Genomic DNA, 25,479 nt, shown 5'->3' on the forward strand with positions numbered 1-25,479 from the left:
TAACATTATTGATTATAAACAGTAAATTAATATACAGTATATTGTGCATCGTATATATGTACATACATACGCACACACATTTGTATTCATTTCTTTGGGTAAAACCCTAATCCCAACAATCACAACCTTAACCCCTACCCAGCCCTAACCTTAACTATAAATAACCAAGCAAAATATAAGACTTTTGGTTTTTTTTAGTTTTTTGATTGCATTCAGAGATTTTTATGAAAGTTTCCCCTTGTGGGGACCAAAAAAATGTCTCCCACAACATCAAAATAAGAGTTTTTTTTATCACATTGTGGGGACATTTGGGGCCCCACTTTGTAATATATACATAACCTCCCCTCACACACACACAAACATGCACACACACACACATTTCTTCTTCTCTTACATTGAAGTGTGTGGGTTCAGGTGATGGAGTGTAAGGTCCGGAACCTTCCCCGCATATTCCGTAACAGAATATAGGTTGTTTGTGCCTTCCAGTAACACTTAATAATCCATCTTAATATCCGTCTTTAACTTTTTAGACAAACGTCTGCAGTTTTTCCAGCCCGTTCTCGCTTACAAGGGCAAAATCTGGACAGATCATAAATAAACGTCCCTGCTTATTTTCTTCCCGCGGCTCCGCCGCGCCTAGCATTCGCCCTGCTCCGGGCCGCGCCACAATAAACGCGCCATTTCTGCACATACTGGGAGCGCCGGCCTTTATTTTTAGGTGGCGGCAGCGTTTAATTTGTTTTCGCAATTAAATCCTGCCGTTTTAATTTCCTGAGCCACCGTCGTAAGTAATTGAACTTGGAGCATAATGACACACCCATATCGGTCCCTGTGTTTTGGGATCAGCGTTAATATTCATGAGTAGCTGCCGTCGCCACGCCACGGGAATTAAAGTGAGGAGCAGATGTGATTTGATAAGGGGATGTGAAATGCCCCTAGATACCACACAGTCATTTTTTTAAGCACTTTGAGAGTTTCGTAAAGGTCACAGGCTTGGTGCCTACATGCTAGACGGTACCTGCTTTCTCATCCACCGTAGGTTTGAGATCAATAAGCAGGAGAGAATGTGCGCCATCTATAGGTGGGAGGTAGCAGCACTCCTCTGTCACCCACTGTCCCCCCCCCCCCTCCACCACCATCCTGGGGCTAAACGAAACCCTGGAATGCAAGAAAATTGTCTTGTTTGTCCACCTAAGCATTTTATCATCTAAATCAGCAAGCTGACCGTAAGTGACAAATGACAAAATGTACCATCTTGTGGGAATTTCCCTTGGGCTGTTCTGAAAAACCGCATAAACCCTTCAGAAAGCATCGCTTAAACTGATCAGCCGAGATTTACGTGTGTGTGCTGCACTCCGTCTTTGACAGCACACCCGCAACTTAAGCCTCTAATTCACTCCAGAGGGACACCTTCTCCCACAATGCTTTGCCAGTGTGACTCAAAAAAATTTTTTCCACTGGTTCTAAAATTGACTTAAGACTCATCAAAACCTGAATGTCTAGAACTTGTGCTCCTTTAAATAGACGTGGTTTTTCCTTAATCAGAAGCGACATTTGAGGGGACTTCAGCTGAGGGTTAGGAATCTCCCTAAACGACAATCTAACTTTCGTTTAAAGCTACAGACGACACAGACAGTGGCGATCAACAAAAACAAAACAAAACAAATGAGGGCTTTATACTGCCCAACAAATGCTTTTCACATATTAATCAGATGTGTGTGCCTGTGTCACACAATGGAGATGATTATTATTCTAAGGGGATAATTATTTTATTCATTAACACCCTTTTTCACAGCCCCCATCACGGAGTGCCTCACACCTGCAGACAAACGCCTCTCAGAGACGTTAGATGGGCCAGCGATTTGCATGATTTGTTTTGTGTGATGTTTACATGCATTCCCGCCCGGGTACCGTCGGTTCTGAGCATGCTCTGGGGGCAGTGAGTATCGCCTGTACGATGTCACAGAGCCCAGATGTTCCGGAAACATTCCTTACAGGTTCTTTTCGTCATTTTAAGGAAAACAGTAACAAACCGTAGCTACTTTGGGAAAGAAACGGACAGGAAACATATCTCTTCTGTTATTAATCTCATGCAGAGATGAGGTGGGCCAATGGGAGAGGAGATACTGTGGGTGGTCCCCAAACAGGGGTGGTGGTGTGTCACGCATCTCTGGGTCACTGGGTGAATCGAGGTCATTCGCACAGAAACATGTCGATTCCGCCTGAAAAAGTAAAGGCGTGGTCGGGCTGGCATAGTTGTGGTCTGCTATTTCCCAGCTGGATGATAAACTCACCGCATTTACAGAACCTGAGGTTCTAGCGCGTCACAGCGAGCTGGGGGCTTTCGGGTTTGAATGAGGCAGGCTGGAGGATGGGAACATGCTGATCTAGCATAGATCTATGCATACTTTAGCTACTGTACCCCAGAGCACTGGGCATGAGCATCACTGCAGTGCTGATGCTGTTATAATCTAAGCTTGGATCTCGACCCAGTAGTTCCAAACCAGCTACGCACCATTAACCATATGCTGTGCCTGTCTATATTAAATAAACAACAGACGAAACCCATGACTTTACATTTTTTATTTACTTACAAGACACTTTCAAAGCGGGATTAATTTTTTTTTAAGTAGGGTCAAAGCGTCCCTCGAGAAATTTGGGGGTTTAGGGTCAAACCGCGAAATCCCTTTGCCAACCTTGGGATATGAACCAATGACCTTCTGATCACAGGAAGAGCGTAATAACCAGCTGAACCACATTTTTTTGCTACAAGGTCATCCGTCTGTGTTTTTATGCAGCAAATCTTCAACATAAGAATATAAACTTAGGGAGGTATTACCTTAAACTACGGTGTCAATACTTTAAGCCACACCCCCAATCATCCAGAACGTAGATTAATTTCCGCGGCAAAGACCTTCGGGCTAAGACTCTCACAGGCCGCACACGTTTGTCATTTTTGATGCAAGCTTCTCTTCCAGTGCCAGAACGAAGACTGTGCCAGGTTCTGACTGGCATTAACTGCAGCATTCAGCCCGTGGCAGGCCGTTTGGCAGAGTCACCACGGAGAGGGCTGAGTTTCAGAGGGGAAAAAAAATATTTTAAATAGTTTAACACAAACCTGCTGGAAGCTCGTAAAAATACAGCTACTGACGATGAGTGAAACACTACAGAACGGCAGAAGGGCACATTAAAAATGACCTAGAACTCTGCAAATAAATGTAGCATGTTGTATACAATAAACTGATAACTTGCTTTTTATATTTACAGTTATTAATTTAGCAGACACTTATCTGAGGCAACATACATTTTTGAGAAAGTAGAGTCAGCCAGTCCCTACCGCAATTGGGGTTCGGGGCCCTGCTCAGGGGCCCAATGGTGACATCACTCTGCTGACTGGGTAAGGGCATATCTTTGGGTTGAGCATGGAGGATGGGGGGGGGGGGGGTTGAGGTGTCCACCTATTTAAGGGGGTCCAGGGGATTTTATTGGCTGGTTTTGATTATCGGAGGGGTTACAACCCCCCATAATTGACACCCAGGGGACATGAATCCGAGATCGCAGCCACTGTATCCTAACATGCTGAGTCACAGACCGCCCGCACTTTCTTAAACATCTTTTTTTGATTCATGTAAAACTTCATTGGGTCACTTTTAGGCTTTAAATCTGTGTAGCCCGTGCAGTTCAGATGGGGACATAAGATTGCTGGCCTCTGCCTGAACAGTCTGTCCAGGAGGTGAGGCACAGGAAATGAAAGATCATATGACCGACACCTGCACAGGAAGTGGGGCTGCCTGTGAACTTGTGAAGGACAGCCAACTGTGAAAGATGTTCCAGGGTTCCCATACAGCAAATCTCTGTAGCTCACATTCACCACACAGCCCAGCCTCACGTTAATTCCTAATTAATTGTTTTTTTTTACATGAAAACATAGATCTTCAGGTAGCCTTAAAGGTCTCCTCCTTCCATTTTTTTTTCAGTTCCTCTAAGGCAGGGTTCTTCAAATCTGGACCTCGATTCCAAATCCAGGCCTTGTTTTCAGTTCTCCCAGGTAGTTAGTTTAATAATTACTGATTCTGATTGGTCAGAGGCTTCACACCTGACTGACAGGTAAAGGAAGGCTGGAAAACCAGCAGTGCTCGGACCTCGAGGACCGTGATTTGAATAACCCTGCTCTAAGGTCTTCAGTAATTATAAACTTTCCCTTGATGCTGATAAAACACAATAATACTATATAATGAATGCAAAACATTCTAGAAACGTTCGTAAATTTAACATAGGCCTATAAAACCGACACATTTGAAAAAGCATTTCCGCGTGTTTTACTTTATTAGTATGGCAAGTCTACTTCAATAACCAGCGTATGTTCCAAAATATTACAATCAAGGGACCCAGGAACGCAGAGACCAGACATTGCAGTAATAAACGCCAGAGTCTTGATTTATACGGCTACAATGGTGACTTAAAAACCTGCAAAGCGCGCAGCTTTCGGTGGGAGTTCACATACACTAGCATAATATGACAAACTCTGAGGTTATGCTTGCATGCGGTTTAGATTCTGGACCAAATTATTGGCGGATAAAAGTATCTACTAAACCGATAAGTGAAGTAAATCTTTACAGCATCTAGGGGGAGGGGGAGGGGGGAAAGGGAAGCTTTGACCTAATTTCCATTTGTTAGAACAGGCTCCAGTAAGAATATCGCATATTATGCTAGGGTGACATGCAGATCAGTGTAAAAGGAATATCATACGTTGCAGAAGACTTAAATTGTAAATAAATATGACTGAAAACTTGGACGGAAACAGAAAGCAGACCCAGCCTCGGGATAGAAAATGACCGTAAATCGTGGAGGGGGATTTAATCATACAGTCTTAGAGCTGCAATTGCTTAATTCATCCGACAATGCAGATCTGCTTAAGCATCAAAGAAGGCAACCCATATCGTCTTTATGAATTGTAACACATTATGTATTCTGAATTATTCAACCTGATCGAATCATATGATCACCTGCCCATCGTCAATCTATTGAAAACTTCCATACCTGTGAACAAAATAAAATAACCTCTGATGACCGTAAAAGAAGTCAACTTTGTCTCTGAATCACATTGCATCGGCTGCAGAAAAATCGAAAAAGCTGGTGTTGCTTATTCATTTATATCAACGACAATGAAGGTTCCCACTGTGTCGGCTAAGCAGACGGCCAAAATGATTTCTCAGACTGCGTTTTTTACGTTATAACGCGAAACGGTTCATTATAAAGACTTCTGCAATGTCGCGATTATTAGGTCAGTTGCTAGCATTAAAAGCACAGTATATCACCATTTCCCAATGCACAATAGGCTTAAATACCTTCAGTTGCATAGTTGTAATCGCGAAGGAAGCTGTTGTTGATTTTTCGGGTGTCGATATCGTCATCCATTTATGATAGTTACTTTAAAAGTCCCCAGGCAGACAGACAAACAGAAGGACAATCATCCATGGTCTTGAAGCATTGCCTCAGCAAGCCATCTGGGTTACCGAGGGGTGAGTCATGATGACAGTCCAGTCCATTGAGAAATTACTTTAAAAGGGTGAAAAAACTAGGCAGATCCGAAAAACACGTTGGGGACGCCGGCAGCTGCGGAGAGCCAAAAAAACCCGAATAAATAGCTTAAGTTATTTATTGTATCATAAAGTTGCGTTTTGGAAACGATTGTACCAAGACAGATGATTAATTTCGCAGAAAATCGTCTAAGTTCCGTAGCGGATCAAATAAAACCAGATCAAATCATTCGCAGTATTTTCAGCTCCGGTGAAAAAGGACAATCTCCGGTAAGGCTGAGATTTCAGGCGGTCGATGGTTTTAAATATGAATGAGTAGGGAAATGCATTTGGCGTTGCAATCGGCTCGACAGCCCCTGCCCGTCTGGATGCCAGCCCTGCTCCCCAAGTGCTGAAGGAGAGCGCTACAGCCCCCCGACCGCACACCGCATTAGGGCGGACTCCTCCCATACAGATCGCCGCTGTCCCACTGCGTCAGCATCAGGGGCATCTGCGAGCATGTGCGGGCAGCGTCGCTCCGACACCGGCATCCCAGGCGGACTGCACCGCCAAGGAGACACCGGCGGTAATTCGGCGCTGAACGGCATCAGTACTAAATACTCCTAATCTAGTACAATTATTACCATCCCTTTTCTTTATAAATAAACCCAAAGCTGAAACACGTTATTAAACATTTAGCCCAGAGACTAAAATTACATGAAATGTCCACTTTCCTCAATCGATTTAAAAAGCTTTGCCTTCCTGCATTTTATCAGGACGGTGCTATAAACGGCAACAGCAGATCTTTACTTGCTAGCGTAATGCTTGTTCTCTTCCCATTCTAAAATGTTCCGATTAAAAATAGTTCATACGAATTAATACAATAAATGTTTAATAACCACCAAACCACTTCCGTTCCAAAATATCAGTCCTTAAAGCATCCGACATGCCTTCAGTCACGTGCACAGAACCCAATGTTTAAGAACACAAATCCTCAAGTAAAGCTAAACAGGCCTATAGCTATTTAGCAAAACTCATTAATATGCACATTTCGTGTTTGACCCCATTGTTAGCCCAGAATGGCGTGATTTAGATGTTTTATACACCATGCAGTTTATCCGAATTCTTTGGATATTTCTACGTCAATCTCTGTGTATTTATCATAACATACAATACAGACTTGGAAAGAATTAATCTGTCAGGAACTCCCAGAATGCACCTGACTCTACCAGTTGGCATGAGCATAAGGTACTAGCCAATCTGAAGGCACAAGCTCACGCACATATCACGAGCAACACGGAAACACCAGCGCACCTAACTGTGCGGTTTTCCCAACCGTGAGGGGAAGCTTCAGTGCCCAAAGGAGACCTGGTCAAATTCAGGGAGAACAAGCAAGTTCCTCACACGTGCAGATACTTGGGGGCAAAAAAATAACTTAAAAATAAGAAGTCTTTATGTGGTTAAAATTATGCTTGCCATCTACATGGATTACGAAATGCACACAACATTTATTTCCACTAAACTCTTACCCTTCTGATGACATACTGCACACCAAATCTCCATATTTAATTTACGCAGTACCACTGTTTGACTTTCACGATGTCCCATAAATACTGTCGGATTTGCCCTCGGCGTCCCCTATACGTATACTGCCTGGCCACACGCACGGCGCCCTGTTAGGGCTGTGATGCATCGCCCTGAGTCATGTCCCTCGATTAGTCTTCCTGAACACCACAGAGGATTCACACGCAGGTTATTTAACACTCCATTACCCTTGTAGTACAATTAACACAAAAGGGAGCCACCGTTCGTGTCGCCCATTATGTGAGCTGCTGGGGCAGAGAGATCATCCGTTCACACCATTAAACGGTTAAAAATGTAAGATTCCCGTGTGAGGACTCCACCCTCAGAGTCGTTTCAACAGTGCAGAAAGCAGCCCTCTTCTGTACATTGTCTAGGTTATAATTTAAGCTCCATGACATTAAAGCCCCTCCTCCTGGACTCAGATCTATAATAATTCTTTATCCAAACGCTACTGAATAAGTCACAAAATAAAAACCTAATGCACCTTCATTCACACCAGAATCCCCAAACAGGGAAGGACAAACAAAAACAAACAAACAAACAAACAAACATAAAACAGACAAATAAACAAAATAAAATAAATAAAATGTATCTATCCATCCATCATCCAACTGCTTATCTTGGACAAGGTCACAGAGAAAAACAAATAGAATTCATTGTAATTATTGTAATTATTACATCACAATCGGGGATTCCCGCCTAGTGCTCAGTGTTTCCAAGGATTGGCTCTGCTTTTACCAAGACACTGCACTGGATAAGAGGTTATGGAACAATAAATGTCGAACAAACAAACAAACAACAACAATAAAGAGTAAGAACTATCTTCACAATAGAATCTTCAAAAATATTACTGCCTTATTAAGAAACATAGAACAAGTTCCTGGACATTTCTGCTATGAGTGTGTGACTGCTATTCAATCTTCAGGAGCAACAAAATGAAATGGAAAGGATCATCTGATTGTTTGATATTGATGTTTTTAGTGATGGCCGACATTAATTATTGAGCTGCTGTCTCTTCAGATACCGCGGATTATGGAAGCCGCGATCACTAGGCGGTGTCCCTTTAAGATCACTCCTGGATCAGCTTAATGATCAAAAGCGTTGTTATCGCAGAAATCGCGCTTCCCCAGCTAGCTCCCATTCTAAACCCACAGCTGACTGTGCAGCCGATGCCGTCATAAGCGGGACCAAGAAAAAAACCCTAATAAAACAAGGACTACTTTGTATGAGAGTCCAATCTACCTCTTTCTGGCCTGAGTTGGAGTAGGTAAATGCCTTAGTTATCATAGGCTTGTCTAGGGCCCCAGCAATCATCAGGGCCCTGCCCCTCCTCAAAAAACATGGAATGGCTGATGTCATCTCATGGCCCCCCAGGTAAGATAAGCCGTGCATGGGCTAGAGTAAAAAACATGAAGAACACAGCATCACTAAATTCATGACACTGGCGTCAAGAGCCCTAAGAGGAGAGCTATTTAAATCATCTATATGGAGCAGGGGGGTGGCAGAGGTTTACAGTGAAACAGCAGTAATTGCAGCAGGTGTAAAGAGGCAGGCACACCCCCGGGCCCCTGCATCAATGGAATGTGCTAATTAAAGGGCCGGCGTGTGACAACGACGTCGGCAGCTCCGATAGTTTACAGGGTCCTGCTGAAATGTAACTTTAAAAATAGACTCCGTCAGACGCGTCAGCCTACTGTGGACCACGAGCGAGGAGGCCTTGGCAAGTTTGTAAAACGAAGACATCTGGGCGATCCTTTGCCTTGTGAAATATTCCGGATAGGTGCTGGGGTGGGAGGCGGGCTGCAGGAGCAGCTATGCATGGTAACAGAGCGGCGGTCACGCTCCGATAACCTATCAGTCACAGGCCGCCGCTCGGCCCGACTCGCCATAATTGCGTGACCTGGGGGTGACGCCCTGTGACCCCGCCCTGAATCAATGTAGCCAATAAGCCGGCACAGCACATGGCTATGTAGCCAATAAGCACATGGCTATGTAGCCCCGCCTCCTCGACGCCAGAGTTAACATTCAATTTCAGGGTTGTGCCCCGATGTGTGGGAGACACATTCACGGAATTCCATCATGGAGACAGAGAAGGGGCAATCGGGAAGGCAATTTAAGTGAAAATACCAAAAGCCTCCATATCTGAACCACCCTATAACCTCCATCACACACACACAGGTTTGTATAATTATATCTTTGTGGGGACTCTCCATTCATTTTCTATGAAAATTCTAATCCCAACTATGACAACCTTAACCCTTCCCAGCCCTAACCTTTACCATCAGTAATCAAACTAAATACGAGACTTTTGGCATTTTTAGTTTTTTGATTGCATTCACATATCTTTGTAAGGACCTACGACGTCAAAATAACAGGCTTTTATTACATTGCGGGGGACATTTGGTCCCTTACAATGTAATATAAACATAATCCACACACACACACACACACCTTTTCTCCATCTCCTGCCCGAACAGGTGAAATTAATCTGCTTTCACCTTTTTGACTTTTCCAGGGTTCCCCCCCCCCCCCACCCTCATGCCGGGTTATGTGATGAGTCGGCACAGATGAGAAACTGGGTGGCTTTCATTTCAGAGCTATAGATCAACGGTGACTAATCAATTTTTCACCCCAGGAGGGGGGACAGCATGCATGTTCCCGTGCATGAAGGATTTCGGGAGCAGGAGGGAGGAAGAGAAAGGGATTGAGGGAAAAAAGAGTATACAATACAGCCATGTGTTTACAAATTGTAACTTTAATGTCAATACAAAAAATGGGGGGGAGGGGATGCAGATAACTTTAAACAGGGATATTGTTTCTGCGGGTCCACTCAAAAAGTATGAGTAGAATCAGAAGATTGTAACTATCTAGCTGGTTAGCAGAACATGCCGTTTCAGCATCTCCGAAATGAAGAACGTGTTAATTTCATATTTAGTGTAGTGACTATTTCTGGCCAACAGGGGGACCCCTACAGAAATGCGTAGTTTGAGCACCTGGCTGGGGGGGCATTTGACGTCTGTGTGCCTGGATGGCACCCCCAAAGCTTTGTGCGGGTCCTCCTGACCTGAGGAGTCACCGCTAGGGAAGCTGGAGTGATTACTGAATGCTGGCAGTGCAGGAAATGTAAAGGGTGGGATTAAATACGAGGGCAGTCACTGGTAAAGGGTGTGGAAGGAAGGGGGGTGATCGGCGAGGAAAAAGGGGCGGATCGGCGAGGGAAAGGGGGCTGATCGGCAAGGGAAAGGGCTATCACAGCTACTCCCATTAGCGACGCTGGTTATGAGAGGAAAACTGCATCACTTCTGGGTCCGCGATATTTTTAGCGGCAGACCGCTGCCCTCATCAGCGCAGATCGAAGGGGCCGGTGACGTACTGAGAGTCGGTACGAAATTAGACCTCAGCCGGGCTGGGCTGGGCTATCAAGGAAAGAGAGATGGGTGAGGAAGAGAGAGAGAGGGAGATCCGAGGGGAAGAGGACAGAATTGCCCACAAGATGACCCTGGCTCTCATTTCAGGGCTTTTAATGCTAAAATGCTGCATGCTTTCATAATGAATGAGCATAATCATACTCCACTGTACTATGTGGAGATAATTTCCATAGAGGGAAGGACCTCACTTTGGTATTTCTATTGATATGATTACTATAGATGATACATCCATCCCATCAGAATTGCAGGGGGCGTCTTGTAACTTATCCCAGTCAGCAGAGTAGGTGGGGAACATCCTGGAATGGGGTGCCAGTCAGTCACTGGGTAAATACACACACACACATGCACACACACACACAATGAGTAATGTAGATCAGTTAGCCTAACAGCATTTCTGTGGACCACACGAGAAAAGTAAGACAATTAGAAAAAAACTATACAACATATGGAGAACCCATAAACTCAACACCTACAGAGCAGAGGTGGGACTGGAACCCACAACCACAGAGGTGTGGTCACCCTGCGCCACTGTGTCACCCTACAATCTACACAGTCAGAAATTTTTCAACACACTCTCCCTGGAAATGCATTTTTTCTTTTATTTTATCGTTTCAGCAACAATTGAAATCGATAACTTCACTTGAGGGGGAACAACCATTAATTCAGTTACTACTGAAGTACAAATCATGAACAAATGTACAGTAGCTACTTGTGTTATTCATAACTTGTTCCTTCAGTAGTTCACAAAGGTTTACAGAGTTAAGAGATATAGTAACAAATATAGTAACTGCTTGGGATAAAACATGTGTCACGATTCATCAATGATGAACGAACATGAGATCAATATGCAACATTTGTGGTTAATTAATACATAAGAGCATAATACTATATTATTTGTGCCCCGTCAAGTAACGTGTTACCCTGAAATCATATTTGGATCCATGTGATTGGCTTAATTCCCATGTAACAGAGTGACAGGCGATTTGTCATGAATCACAACCTGCACCGTATCTGTCAGCGGCTCATTCTCGGCTAGGACAGAGGACAGCTGGCCATAAATGGCGCACATACGACATGGCATCTCGTTAGCCAATCGCGTGCTTGGTCCAGCGAACGGGAGGCGGGGCTCAGCTCTTCCCCCGCCCACTTCCCTCGTGACAGACCGGCAGCACGCTGTCCTGGGAACGGTCCAGGCCAAGCAGCCGAAGCGCAGGCGACCATCTGCCATCGGGACACCGGACCCGGGGTTCCTTCAAGAGCCAGACGCTGCGCGTCACGTACTTCTGCACATTTTGCTATTTATACTGATCCCGGTAATCTGAGCGGTGACATAAGAATGCACATCTCAGTGTTTACAGTGTCAACAAGGCAGATCCCTCCTCCGTCCATAAAGGTCATGATGCTCGGGACTCTGGCAATCGCACTGTACCCTGGGCTCTATACGCTGTGTTCACAAGGTTGCTGTGTCTTATCGGAATAACTTCAAGACGAGGGTGAAGGTGCACGGCTTCCATCGGCTGCTCAGATCCGCAGTGCCGTCGTAACTTCTCCCACAGCAATACAGTGATTATTTCACCCAGTCACTGCATATCTCGGCATTCACAATCTATATAATAATCATGGCGTGAATTTCACGAGAAGTGTTGTGTTTCATTATCCCTCAATAAAATTAACTATTAGTGATTCAATTATCAATGATTTCAAAGATGTCGAGAAGTGAAATTAAGTTAAGACGTTAGTGAAATATTACTATCAAAAGGGTTTGCAAGTGAGAAAGTAAACATTTGGGTGGAATTTTTTATTTGTTTTTCTTAATGTGTAGACCTTTAAAGGAGTTTCCCTGCCTTGGCCGTGTCATCAACCTGGGACTAGCCAATCATGACACACATACGTCGTTGCCATAGTAATGTTTGAAATCACCAATTATGCCCAAAGTAAATAATATTAAATACCACACTGAAAACAGGAGCTCAACAGACTGAAATGAATATGCTTAAATGTTACCAATATATAGCTTAAACGACCAAAGGAAGCCCTTAAATGGTAGACCTTAAATGTATCTTTAGAGTAGCTAAGGTATTTGACGTTATATCAAAAATAGGGGGGGACATTAGCTGGTGTGATGTGTACTTTGGGGAAGAAGAATGGAGCAATATATGGTTTACTGAAACTGCAATGTCTGTACCTTGAGAGGCATTTACAGAAGCGGCTGTCACGGTGTCTCACGATTTCAGAACCCTGGAGAGCTCTGTTCCCCTCCGCTACAAATGCATGTAGTCACAATGTGTTTCCTCATGTTATCAGTTTTTCCATTGCATTTTTCAAGACCACCCCAGCTTCCCTGTGCTATATTTTCTTTTATTTCCATGTTATTGAAAAATGTTGCAAAATGTGGTTTTTGAATGTACTGTGCCACAGTGTGTTTATTTTCTCATAGCCTGAATTTCATTTGTATTTTAAAATATTTTTATGTTAATTTCTGTGAGTTTATTGGGTGAAAATGGATAGTGACCTTTGAACCTGAACCTGTTGCAGGAAAAGCGGGAAGAAAAAGCGAGCGAGGGAGCGGGGATGGCTGCGCGGACGGAAAGTGCCGAGGAATGTCGTAACTATACGGTTAATATCCACCTCTAGGCTTTAGAAGTGGAATTACGCATGATAATAGTTGTCGGATTGATAAGTAGTTTATCAGAGATCGGGTATTTCTGATCGTGTATTCAAAGTATTTCTGAAGTTTAATACCGCGGGAGTAGCATTAATCGTAAGTGCGCTGTGGCGCCTGGCCGCCATCTTAAGCTAAACGCGACCTCCGGCACAGTGTCAGTTACCATCGTCCTGAAGGGACACGGACTCGGTGGACTGAGTTTGCTGCGACTTCAGATGTCAAGTTCGCCGTTCACCTGCGCAAGGTGGGCGAAGGGGAAACTGGACGCCAGCCAAACGGGTCTGCAGGAGATACGGGCTCCCAGGCGTCCCCCCGCGCCGGAGCTTCGCGCCTCTCCTGAAGCGGCAGGTACCTGCTTCTCTAGCTGTTTGCTCGCAGAGCGAAGCGGCCGCTTCCATGTCGGGTCTTACCGCTCCCGAGCCTCGTTACCAGGCCTCACCAGGGGGGCGTGTTAGTTTCTATACTGCCGGCATAGGAGCTTTCGTGAAGTTTAAGCGAGCATTCAGATGGACTTTGTAAATGTGTTGGGTTTATTGTGTGCTGTTAATGTATGGCAATGTTAATTGCATGACTATGCTAAGCATTTAAAGGTGCTATTAGAAGTGACTTTGAAAATTGGTTGTGTTTGATAATTGTAGCACACCCAAAATCATTTCTCTAAGCCAGTGGTTCCCAACCCAGTCCTCAGGGACCCCAGACAGGGAGCTTGGAGGGAGTAAAAATGTGGTCTGGGGTCCCTGAGCACTGGGGTGTTAAGAACAGCCGACACTCATACCAATTAAGTGAGAGCCAACATCTCAAACCTTAAACCATAAACAACTGTATATAAATAAAAGAACTTGGGTCACCCCATAGAGATATTGGATAAAGTTTAGGTGTCATGGCCATCAATATGGCATGGGGGCGCTACACAAATGTTAGCTGTCTGTTAAAGGGATTATACTCTGCATCTCCGCTGAAAATGAAATAAGTATCTGCTCTACTATTTTAATAAAAATCTGCGTATTCTTCAGAATTTGCTACTAAAATGATAAAAATACGAGAATGAAATCCAATACAATAAAACAATACAATGTATAGGCTAGAATTACGTTTGTTTATAAAATAAATACACACAATTAAGCATAGGTAGCACCACAAACAGGTATTATGAATAACATTACCAAAGAATACTCTGATTACTCAAAACTGGTTTAGATACACTCAACTATTCTGAGTCTGAGCAATACACACTATACTCAGCAATGCAGTATACTGGCAAAAAACACGAGTAAGCTGAAAGTTATACTACATTCGCATCTTCTAAAAGTGTACTTGTGCTGTGTTTTATATATTTGCGGACAGTGCTTTGCAAACATATTTATGCATGTGACTAGATCAGGCAAGGTCAAAAGGAAGCATCCTTTTCTGGAATACTGTGTCAGGTTTACTGGTATATCATCACTGCATCATGCAGAATAATGTGGTATCATTTGAAATGACTGACACACAAGGGTAAGTCCTCACAAGGTCAATTCCTTTTTAGTTGCCAGGGGTTGATCAATAAACAGTAGGGTTTTATCTAACAGTGCCCCCTGGTGGGCTGAGGGACAATGTCTACATAAACACCTGGGAGGAAGTATGACTACATAACATTGAAGCCTTATTTGTGATAGATTTCCCGCCGGAATTAAAAAAAGCAGGCAGACCACAGAGATTTACTTCGAGTTAAATCCACAGATGTGTCAGTGTCTATATACTCAGACGGCCATAAATCCCCATAATTCCAAGGTCAAGATCAAGAGGTTTGTGAATGAATTCAGCTCCTTCTACAAAGCACACAACCTAGCTTCTCAGGGCGAGGTAGACCGGGAACACCAGATGGCCGTCTCATAGCTGAGGGAACAGCAGGTGTTAGCTGGTTAATTGAAGATCCAAAGAGGACAACCTGCTTTTACAATGCTGAGAACAAGTAAACCAATCTGAATCTCAACCTGAATCTCAACCTCTGGCCTATCGGGCAGGCTGTACTTTAAACCCCGCCCTCCCCCGGGGCCAAGCTCTCTCATCCTTAGGTTTCCGAGTAGCTAGCATTCCCTCTCGGTTGCTATGCCAACCACCCACCCCCCCTCGCAGCTTAACACATCACTCAATAATCACCGCAGGATCATTTCAACTAGAGTGCACACATTAGGCGTCCCGCTGGAGGTGAGAAACGGCTAGCAGCCAGTGCCGCGTGTACCAGCTGAGAGAGACTCGCTCCCTCACTGCGATCGCCATATGTCTGCCGGATTTCCCCTGTAGCTGGACATTCTCTCCCAAGGCGTTCTCCGTTCTCTAGTGCTGGAAACACACACTATTAGCAACGTAATTCACATTCACAAGCTCCTTTCCCAGCACTTCATGTAATCATTGTGACATCCTTCATGAGGTTAATCCTTGCACCGTTAAACCACAGTTTTGTTCCCCTAAATCAAAATACTCGGCAAATTCGTTAAGAATTCCTATTTGATGCTGGTATGAGCAGTTAGAACCATCTGTAACCATAAACTAATGACAGAGCTCCACTCAACACATGTACAGAAGCAGTTTTATTTTGTCAACTTGATATCTGTCGCCAGATTCCAGACTCGGGCGAGTCTGAGTGTCTCGAAACGGACGTTCGAAAGCCTTTCAGTTCTGTATGATGTTGTGGTGCCCCCATCTGGAGAAGCTGCAGCATTACATGGATTATTCAGCAGCTAAGCATTAGCATCAACATGTCCTTACAGGAAATCAATGGAAAGTAATCATTTTTTGGTTGCCTGAAGAGAGTCACTTTTTAATATACCATCTCGACATTGCAAATACATTTCGGCATGTTCGGGAGAAAAATGGCGAAGTCTATACGGCTTCTTTATGCTGCAGTGCAATCCATCAGGAGAATTAAATTTTTATGCCTCTCGTTAGTTTCTTTTTCAAAGTCAGCTGGTTTATCGTAGAGTCAGGTGCCCACACACATAAGAACAGTGGAAAAAAAAAACAGTTTCTGACACATGTGTTCATTCAAGTATATAAACATAGACTGACGCATCATGGTTGGAACAGCCGACCCTATTATACAACAGAACCCACCACAGAAGAAACACTTATATAACTCCACTGATTACACGTAGCTCAATGGTTAGGTATTTGTGGCCATATCTGGAAAGTCGTAGGTTCAAATCCCTGTTGAGTAAAGCCTTTAACCTCAACTGCACTGAGAATTCAGCACGCTAGCTCATAACAACTGACTCTGATGGAGAAGAAGACTAGGCATATGAAAACCAAAGAATTCAGACATGCCTTGTACAAATGGCAAATAAAGTAGCTTATAACTGACATGTACCAAAGGTATACATTATATCTGGGGTCCAGCAGAGCTCCAGTCCAGCACAGCTTAGCCTATTCCCTGATCCACCGCACTTGATTGAGCTCAAGGAATTGAGTGGTAATTAGCAGAGAAGTGAAATCAGGTGTGTTAAATGAGAAGAAACCCATACATGTATATGGTTGCAGCTCCCCAGGGTGGGAGTTGGTGTCCACCACATTATAAACACAAACACCAGCTGATTACTGCTGAACGAAAAATGCTACGGAACTGGCATAATTCAGCAGCTTCAAACTGTGAAGCAGTGCTTCCTGTGTTAGTGTTTTTTAATCCGCCAAGACACACTGTACACTGAAAACCATGTCGGCGGAAGAGCTACTGATGACCTACTAGGGGGCGCTCTTCCACTGAATCAAATATGAGAGGAAACACCTGCCGCTTTGGGGAGGAACACTGCGCTGCAGGGGGCGCTTTAGTCCATTTCTTCCATCCATTCATACATCTTCCAACCTGGGGTTATATGTCACGGGGTCACCAGAGAACCCTAAATGCACAGGCGATGTAGATGCTTCATATGAAAGTGCGATTAAACACTGACTGCATGCCATTTATCAGCGGTGAATGATTCTACTCATTTTCTAAAATATGACTAAAACTAAGCTAAAACAGACATGCTACTTCATTTTTTTCCTGTCTAGCTAATTTACACAAAAACAGGATATTCAAGAAATGTTCACTGCAGAATACGTAACAGGTCTACAAAACAAACAGTATCTCCTGGCCTAAGACAATAACAATCCCATAGTGCAACAGTATCTTTGTGCCTTAAGCCTAAGACAGAACGGCAATCCCATAATGCACCCAACCTCACCTAACTTTCAATTTTTCTTCCACACCTATAGAGTATTTTTTGTAAACATGCTTAAAGTGTAAATAATTTACCTGGTTAAGTATTGTAAAATTAACACCAAATTCCAGGCATCTAAGGAGCATAACACTATCATTTTACAGTGGAACGTTCCGCGTGCCAAATTTCAGAAGGTTAAAATCCTCCAGATGATCAGTACAGTAAGTAATAGTTAAACATAAAAATTAAGAAGCCATGTGACGTTTTGCAGAAGACGCTGTCTGGCGGCAGCACATGTAGTGTTGAGTGTAAAGTATCACAATGCATTTTAATTGCTTACCCATTTAAAGAGAGAAAGAGTATTTTTGGAAAAGAGTATCTTTGGGAAAAATTACATCTGAAAAAAAGACAGAGAAACAGACTTTCATACTATGGCACATCTGTTCTTAATTTAACAGATTTGTTTTATATTATAAATTGAGCTGAAGGACTCATATCACCAAGAGCGACCCCCTTCCGCTCCTGTACTGCCGCAAAACCCACTTTTATTGTATCGGTGCCTTTCTACGTCAGCAAATGACCTCGACTACATTCTGCCTTTGAACGTTTCACACTGGCCTGAAATCTGACCAATCACATAAAACCTAAACATTCACCCAAGCATTCGATCATTCTGGTAACAAATCTCACAGCCTCAGTGAGGACAGGCTTCAGAAAGCCGGTATTGATCTGGCTGTGATAAAACGTGGCGGAATCTGCTGGGGGGTGGGGGGGAATATTGCCTCTCGGCTGGTTACTCCGATACCAAGATACACTTGACTGCTTAGTCACGACGGGCTCTGAAGGAGAGCTGCCTAGTATAGTCATCATCGCTTATTCTCGGATGAAATGAACTGCGGCTTTCGTTGGGACCCTCCCCTTGACATACAGCCTTCGGTCTGTATGCTCACTTCTTGTTTTAGCAAATAGTAAAGAGGAACAGACAGAAACGAGACATTCTAGAATCTATCCTAACCAAGGATAATGTTAACAAAGACAAAAGAAGAACAAAAATCATTTAAAACGGCACTGTTTCCTCCCTTGGGGGATGTTGGTGAATTCCCGGAAGGTCACAGAAGCGGCACACTAATTTAGGTGCCCTGGTGGTATCAGAGGACACAGCGTCGGGATTTATTTCCCTGCAATTTCTCGTAACGCCCCCAGAGATGCATTCCTCATTTAGCACGTAGCTCGGACAACCAGCAGGAAGACTTTGGCGAGCGACGTTGTCTCATGGCCTCAGTGTCAAAGAGCCCACAGATTCCCACAAAAAAAAATAGTATCACAGGCAAAAAAAAGCAACTGATAACAGGCATGGAATCTCCAGCCAATTTTCATGCTGCACAGTATTAAATCTCCCATTTCTTAACTCTGTTATGCCACTGACTCTTATCAACGTTGCAGATGTTCAGGAGACATGATCGATCTCCGGCCAGAAAACCTGAAGATTTAACAAGGTAAAACTGACAGATGCTGACCGCTGTTAGAATGAAAACTCTGTCAGAAGCCATACTAATAAGCTGCAGAGAGGCCTCAGAAGTCTCAGCATGATAATATTTAAGACCCTTCTAGTCATCTGTAACATGACATCATGCTCAGCCTTCACGGATTTAACACCAATTCCTTGCATACATTTCATATTCGAGTCTCTGCACTCACTGTGTCAGCCGTGCAAAGCATTCTGGGAATCCCACCAAAATTTGCTTCCCCCCAGGATGGGATCCTTGCTGCTTAATGCATATTTTGCTCTGCAGTCAACGCTGCCACCCACAGTCAGTCTTAATTTGTAGTCCTGCTGGACTCGTTAAAACTCCATTTAACCCTTAGAAAAGCTGCTCTGTGCCTCTATTCTCATAAAATAAACTGGAGATAAAACAAGAATGTAAAAAATAAAAATAGTTGTCAGATCTTCCTGCCCAATATACCACTGCATGATGAAATTAGCTTGAGAATCATTTTACGCTCAATTGAGTCACCACATTCCCAGCAGCTCCCTTTACATTTGTGAGAGGAACCCAGAGGATGACAGGATAGATCAGCAGCCAATCAGAATCCATTATTCAGGGATTATGTTAATAAGACACCAAAGGGTCACATACCCACCTAGCTTGCTCTCTGGACCCCTCCTTTTCCCCTCAACCCCATTCCATACCAGCTCATAATTTAGGTTCACCCAGTTCACCCAGTTCAGCACCAATGTTACTCCAGGTTACTTCAGTCCCTGACCAAACCGCGACCTGCGTTTCCAGTCTCTACAGGTGCGGAACTGGATTTGTACCCAATACATGACTGATTCTTCAGCCAGGCTGGATAATTATTTTGTTTTTTGGTTACTAAGCATCTTCCCTTCTATTTATGTGGTGCCTTTTAATGGATCAGGTTCATTACAAGGAATCTAGTAGCTTAGGGGCAACAAGAATATCTTGCAACATGCATTGGTCCTCTGTCTGGGCCCAAACCTGGGACAGCATTCAAGGTTATGAAATAAAAGGATGCTTTATATGTAAAAGTACATTGGAATGCTGCTTTTTGTGTATGCCAGCATGCTCTTTGAGACACACACACACACACACACACACACACACACACACAGGTAAGGGAGAGGTTTAGAGTCTGAGTGGGGGGTTAGCCATTTATCTGATGCCCCCATTTAATTTAATTTTTTTTGGGGGGGGGGGCGTTTGTTCAGAGGCCAAATGACCATGTGACTGTTCTACTGAGGACCGGATTCAAACCATCAACCTTCTGATCACACTTACAGGCCTAACCTGCTGACCCACAAGCCCGTCCCCCCAACACGTAGATGTTCCATGTGATATACGCCTCGCTCCAGTAGTCTCATTATCCATTATCAATCCAGCAGGTTCTGGACAGAAAGCTGAGTCAAGGAGCCACAGGCCAGCACAGCAAAAGCTGTGAATCTCCCCCACAGCCCCGTGCCGCCTGCGCTTCTCCGCCTCATCCATCCTCCTAATAAGGCCTTTAACTGCGCTCTTAAAGCCGGGTGAATTTAGCGCTCGGGTGCACTGTGACCGCCCTGCCCCAGAATAAAAGTACACTGGCTCCCAGGGAAAAAAAAGAAAGAAAGAAAGAGGAGGAGTAGAGAGAGAATGAGAGGGAGAGATCCGAAAGCCCTGGGATGATTAAACAATAAATCAGGCGACGAACTCAACACCGGCCTGCAACAAATGAAGCTGGGACAAGACGACCTCGTGCAGTAGAGCCTCGGGCTTCAGTGCTGGTCACACAGCTGCTCTTGACCTGCTCTGTAGGCCCCATTATCCAGGGTGACGTAGCATATTACCTCACGCATATCAATCAAACAGATTTCACCTCAGCCAATCACATCAACTGTCCGTCCGTCTGTCTGTCTAACCATCCATCCATCTGTCTATGAGTCTGTCTGTATTTATACGCAGATAATTCTGACATAGGTGTCCTGAACACTGTAGGTTAAGAACATATCGGGACGACGCCCTTCCCCCCCGACTCGTTTGTGATCCACAGCGCGGCGTACTTCCAGAATGAGACGGCGCATTGAAATTGGACGCAGCACTGCAAACGATTCAGATGCAGCAGCTGGCGTGAGGCATGAAGCACTTTGCAGTGTTTTTCAGTCGTAAAATCACTGGGTGCTTTGCAGGGCGGGGGCGGGGGGGAATGGGGGTTATTTGGGGTCATTTATCCGTAGTTGCTGTATTTTCCGCTAAATTATTAAGAATGCGGAGTTAAATATATATATCGCTTTAGGGCAAGAAAATGATTAACTGTTGGTGTTTGTCACACACAGCTGTCAAACAAAAACCTTCAAGCCTCCGTCTCCCCCAACACAAAGCGAGGAAATTGCATTTCCGTGGATTTATCTGCACATTTAGCCTGCTGGCCGCTTGGGAACAAGCCTGCAAGGTCTACAGGCTGCAAACGACACACATCACAGGAACCTTCAAATGCAAGCCAGTATGAAAATATGAAAATAATGAGGGCACATCCCTCGCAGAAGACACCTTTCGGTAAAACCCGTTCACTTTGAAATTAAGTAGAGAATCTCAGCTGTATGTTGATTAGCCTTTTTGGCAGATTCTGGAAAAAAAAGTAAACATTTTTTTACAAAACATATGCAATATTTGATGTTTTTCTAATACAGGAGCACCCCCGTCGAGTCAACCGGACCACCGTTGGTGTAAATGAAGACAGGAGGTTCCTTATCATCGCTGCAGAGGTGGCCCAGCACTGATAACAGAGGCCTGTGTCTGTATCTGCAGCCCCAGATAACACGGGGCAGTCTCGCTCATGCAGGAAATTCCTGCTGAAAATTACAGACGCACAGCAGTCTATTTGGTTGCCCAGGTGATGGTTTACCAAAAATGTATGTTCTAGGCCACCTCCTTAAACACTACGCCAACTAGTGGCCACACATGGTACTGCCTCAAACAGAGCTCTAAATTTAGCACCGAAATATAGTCTCCTTCGCTTTCGCTCCAAACCTCCAGCAGTTACTAAACATACACAAACACTTACATGTTCAGTGAGATGTGTAGTCAAATGCAGACATGCCAAAGGCAGAAAAGGCAGTCCCGGATGTGTTAACTGACAGAATTCAGCTCCTGCATCATAAACAGGAATCAATTACAGTTCTAACACCTTTCAGACTGTCACTATACCCTCCAGATTTATTTCATCTGCATGCACTTTTCATTCTCCCCTCGCCCACTTCCCTGAGGCCTTGTTCCCACTGCTCTCACAAGCCTGCTATAATTCTCTGTTTTTCTACCACGTTTGGGAGCTTCTAAACCTGGCCTGTTGCGATGGTCCCACCCCACATGCGTTCTGCCATAAATCTCACAGCAAGCCCAAATCACCACACGCTCTACGCTCCTTCCCATCGCAAGTTGATTCTTTGTCTATGTCTTAATGGCCAAGTCTTGACATATCATCCTGTTAATGCACAATATGGCCAAAAGGTTGTGGAGTCCACCTTGTCCGACATCTCACTCTGAATCAAAGGGTATTAATATGAAGTTGGCTAACCCTTAGTTAACCCTTAGTTAACCCTTATTTGCTATAATAGCCTCTGATCTTCTGGGAAGACTTTCCATTAGATGTTGGGACATCGCTGGTGGGATCTGCTGCCATCCTGGTTGGCTATTGTTGTTGGGTGATCAGGTCCTTTTCCGTGAGCTTGTGTGGCAGCTGAACTAACCTCCTGACATTTTGACAACCGTCACTTTACTTGTGGTTGACCAGGGCAGCTCCAGCAGGAGAGAAACGTGACAAACTGACTTGTTGGAAAGATGGTGCCCAATGACGGTGCCAAGTGGGAAGTCACTGACCTCTTCTGCACGACCACCTGTTCTGCTGCTAACAACTGTTGCAGGACATTGTGTGACCGTGCGCTTAACTATACACCTGTGTCATCGATGGATGTGGTTTAATTAGCCAATCTGTCTAATTAATAGGGCGGTACCCACACTTCTGGCCATATAGTGTCTCATTGTTCATATTTTCTTTATCACTTCTCATCTGCATTATGACCAACACGAACCACATTCCACCACGGCGGAAGACCCCATGCATTGTGTACCTGAAACTGACCATAAAAGACACAGACTATTGTTAACTTTGATTCACTGCCGAGACGATATACGATAAACAACACGAACCAAACCTAAAAAAACTGCTTCTTTCGTGCCTCTGAATTTCCACAGAGACTCAAAAAAAAAAAAAAAAAAAAGCGAGCATTTGGAAACAACTTGTTTTTCCTAGACAAAAAGGGGCACTGAAGTTCAGCTGACACATTGCGTGTGGGTATAAGCAAGGATAGGCCGGTAACAGGGGTCAAGAAGTGCTCCCCCCCCCCGCGCTTTTGGGAAATATGGTACACTCCCAAATCTTTGCACTCAGCAGTGCTGGTTTTGGGTGTGTTTTCATGAAGAGCGGTTCATGTGGGTGGCCAAGGGGGGGGGGGGGGGGCGGGGAGTTTGACTTGTGAGTTTGCCTGCAGCCGGAGAGATAATATTAGCAAGTCTGGGGATGTGCTGGGGAGGCCGTTTCGGCAGTCCCACAGATCACGTACGCACCCCGAGAGAGCCCAATTACGCAATGCAGCTCCCAGGCGAACGTTCGGCGACGTGGGCGCGTCGGGAGAGACTGCTCTGTCGCCGTTTGCGTATGGAGGGCCGGGCCACCCCCGCTCTCATCTAGTACGGCAGTGTCTCATACGAGACAGCTCCTCCAGGTGGCCTTCACTCCATCGACATGACTAAGACACCAGTCCACCTCGGTCACCACCAGCTCCTTCCACTACATCGCGGCCACAAAAGTCGGGCATCTCCCCTCACCTCCTAATTCATGTCACGAAATGCAAGGACGACTCATACTCCACGTTACACCCCCTTCAGAAGACTTACACTGTCCGTAAGACCAACTATAATTAGTTCTGGTCTCAGGGCCTTTAAGTACTAAGGTATTTTTAAACCTTATTGTCTGCACACCAGGCTGCGTCCTTAAGAGTTGGATTCCGGCACTGCCTATTACGGCGTACGCATAAAATATGCGACAGGCCGCAGCGTCAGCAATGTGTCCAACCAGGCAGCGTATTACAGCAGAAAACGCCACAGAAATATACCTTTAGGGTTCCTTTACATATACACTCCAAAAAAAAGGTTAAAATTGTACCTTTGCCTGTTACTGGGGCTGTACCCTTGTAATTGTACTTTTTAAGGCACAGAATGGGACTCGGAACATCCCAAAGGTACAAACAGCATTAATGTACCATAAATGGTACAGAAATGTTCCTCAGAGTCCATTTCTGTACCTTAAAATGTATAATTACCTACAGCTAATGGTACAATTGGCAAACCCTTGAGGGTACAAAGTGACAAGCAAAGGTACAAATATTTACCCTTTTTTTCTGAGTGTAGACAGGTAGTGATCTGTATTTATAAGCTATTTTTTAGACTATATTGGAATCACCATTGATATTAATACCGCTGTTATTAATGTACATGTATTCCCAGGTGATGCATCAGTAGACTGACTGACCTTTAGAGAGGTTTTTTTTTTCCCTCCATTTTCCTGTATATGACTTGGTTTCAGTCACATAGACGTCATCGCAAGATGGGCCTTTGATTTATCAGTGACATGGAGGGAAACAGCATTTTAAGGATATATGAAGTCAATAAGGCAATTATACTGACAGAGAGCAAAATAACTGTTGAAACAAAGTCAGTGGGGGAGGGTGGGGGGTAATAAATCCCTCTATAAACTTCCGGAAAAGGAATCCGAGAAAATGTTCATTATACCTTTAAGTCACAGCTGTTACAGCTAAACCAGCGTCGGCACGCAGTGCCGATGACGTCATACCTCCCAGCAGAAGAAGTGTGGGTGTAAATCTTCATCTTGTCTGCATTGCATTATTTAGTTTCTTAGTGGATATTAGCCTGCCATTTACATTTTTGCCCATTAGGAACACCAAAGCCCCCCATTTAGAAGTAGAAACAGCCAGTGTGACCAAAAACAACAACAAAAAAATGCCCCACACACTTCAAATCTTTTAGTCGAGCCTCTCACATAATCAGGAGTTTCCACTAAACCTACACAAACATGTCCCAGTGCGGGTTTATAAACGAGTCTCTAACACATTGGCGGTACACTGTCAACCACACCTGGGTCTTAAGGACAAAACTGTTCTCTTTTCTCGGGACAAAAACAACCCAGCCTTGAATAGTACAGGTCACATGTCTGGAAGACCTTAGGCCACGAGTGTGGATTAAGATCTAACCATGACATTTGGAGCAAGTTTGCAAAGAATTCAGAACTGACATTTCAAAGAAACAGGTTACATGATGACAAATTGGCTTCGGGGTATTTAGTTGTTCTTGGTTTGTATAGAAAGAGCGTAATCAAATGAAATCGCAGACAGCATGTCCTCAAAACACTTACTTCTATATGTCATTTTTATTCAGAGGTGACAGGCTGCATAGGTTATATAGACAGTAAATGACAAAGTAAACAAACATGGTTGAAATCCTATTAAAATACAGTTGACAGAACTTCGCTTTAGTCGATCT

General features: G+C 44.2%; 1 protein-coding gene and 1 long non-coding RNA gene across 5 annotated transcripts in view; one reads left to right on the forward strand and one right to left on the reverse strand.

Moving 5' to 3' along the window:
• The window catches only part of LOC111836971 (serine/threonine-protein phosphatase 2A 55 kDa regulatory subunit B beta isoform-like), a 51,010-nt gene that overhangs the window by 24,779 nt on the left and 752 nt on the right, over positions 1-25,479 (reverse strand). The window contains exon 1 of one of the 3 annotated variants that reach the window (XM_023798700.2): positions 17,712-17,730. The exons of 1 other annotated variant lie outside the window; for it this stretch is intronic. In XM_023798700.2, coding sequence (XP_023654468.1) covers positions 17,712-17,715 — 4 coding nt within the window. In that variant the 5' untranslated portion in view covers positions 17,716-17,730. Of the gene's footprint in view, positions 1-5,348; positions 5,948-17,711; positions 17,731-25,479 lie in introns of those variants that run through there. One more of the 3 variants, XM_023798697.2, reaches the window with a different exon arrangement.
• On the forward strand, positions 13,053-23,033 carry LOC111836973 (uncharacterized). Of its 2 annotated transcripts, XR_011985115.1 has the most exons (5): positions 13,053-13,544; positions 18,815-18,867; positions 20,863-20,999; positions 21,201-21,420; positions 21,555-23,033. It is a non-coding gene; the product is annotated as an uncharacterized lncRNA (long non-coding RNA). The 2 variants fall into 2 exon arrangements; XR_011985114.1 differs by lacking the exon at positions 18,815-18,867 and having other exon boundaries at positions 13,054-13,544.

The sequence above is a fragment of the Paramormyrops kingsleyae genome, chromosome 24 (genome assembly GCF_048594095.1).
Source record: "Paramormyrops kingsleyae isolate MSU_618 chromosome 24, PKINGS_0.4, whole genome shotgun sequence".
Taxonomy (NCBI): Eukaryota; Metazoa; Chordata; class Actinopteri; order Osteoglossiformes; family Mormyridae; genus Paramormyrops; species Paramormyrops kingsleyae.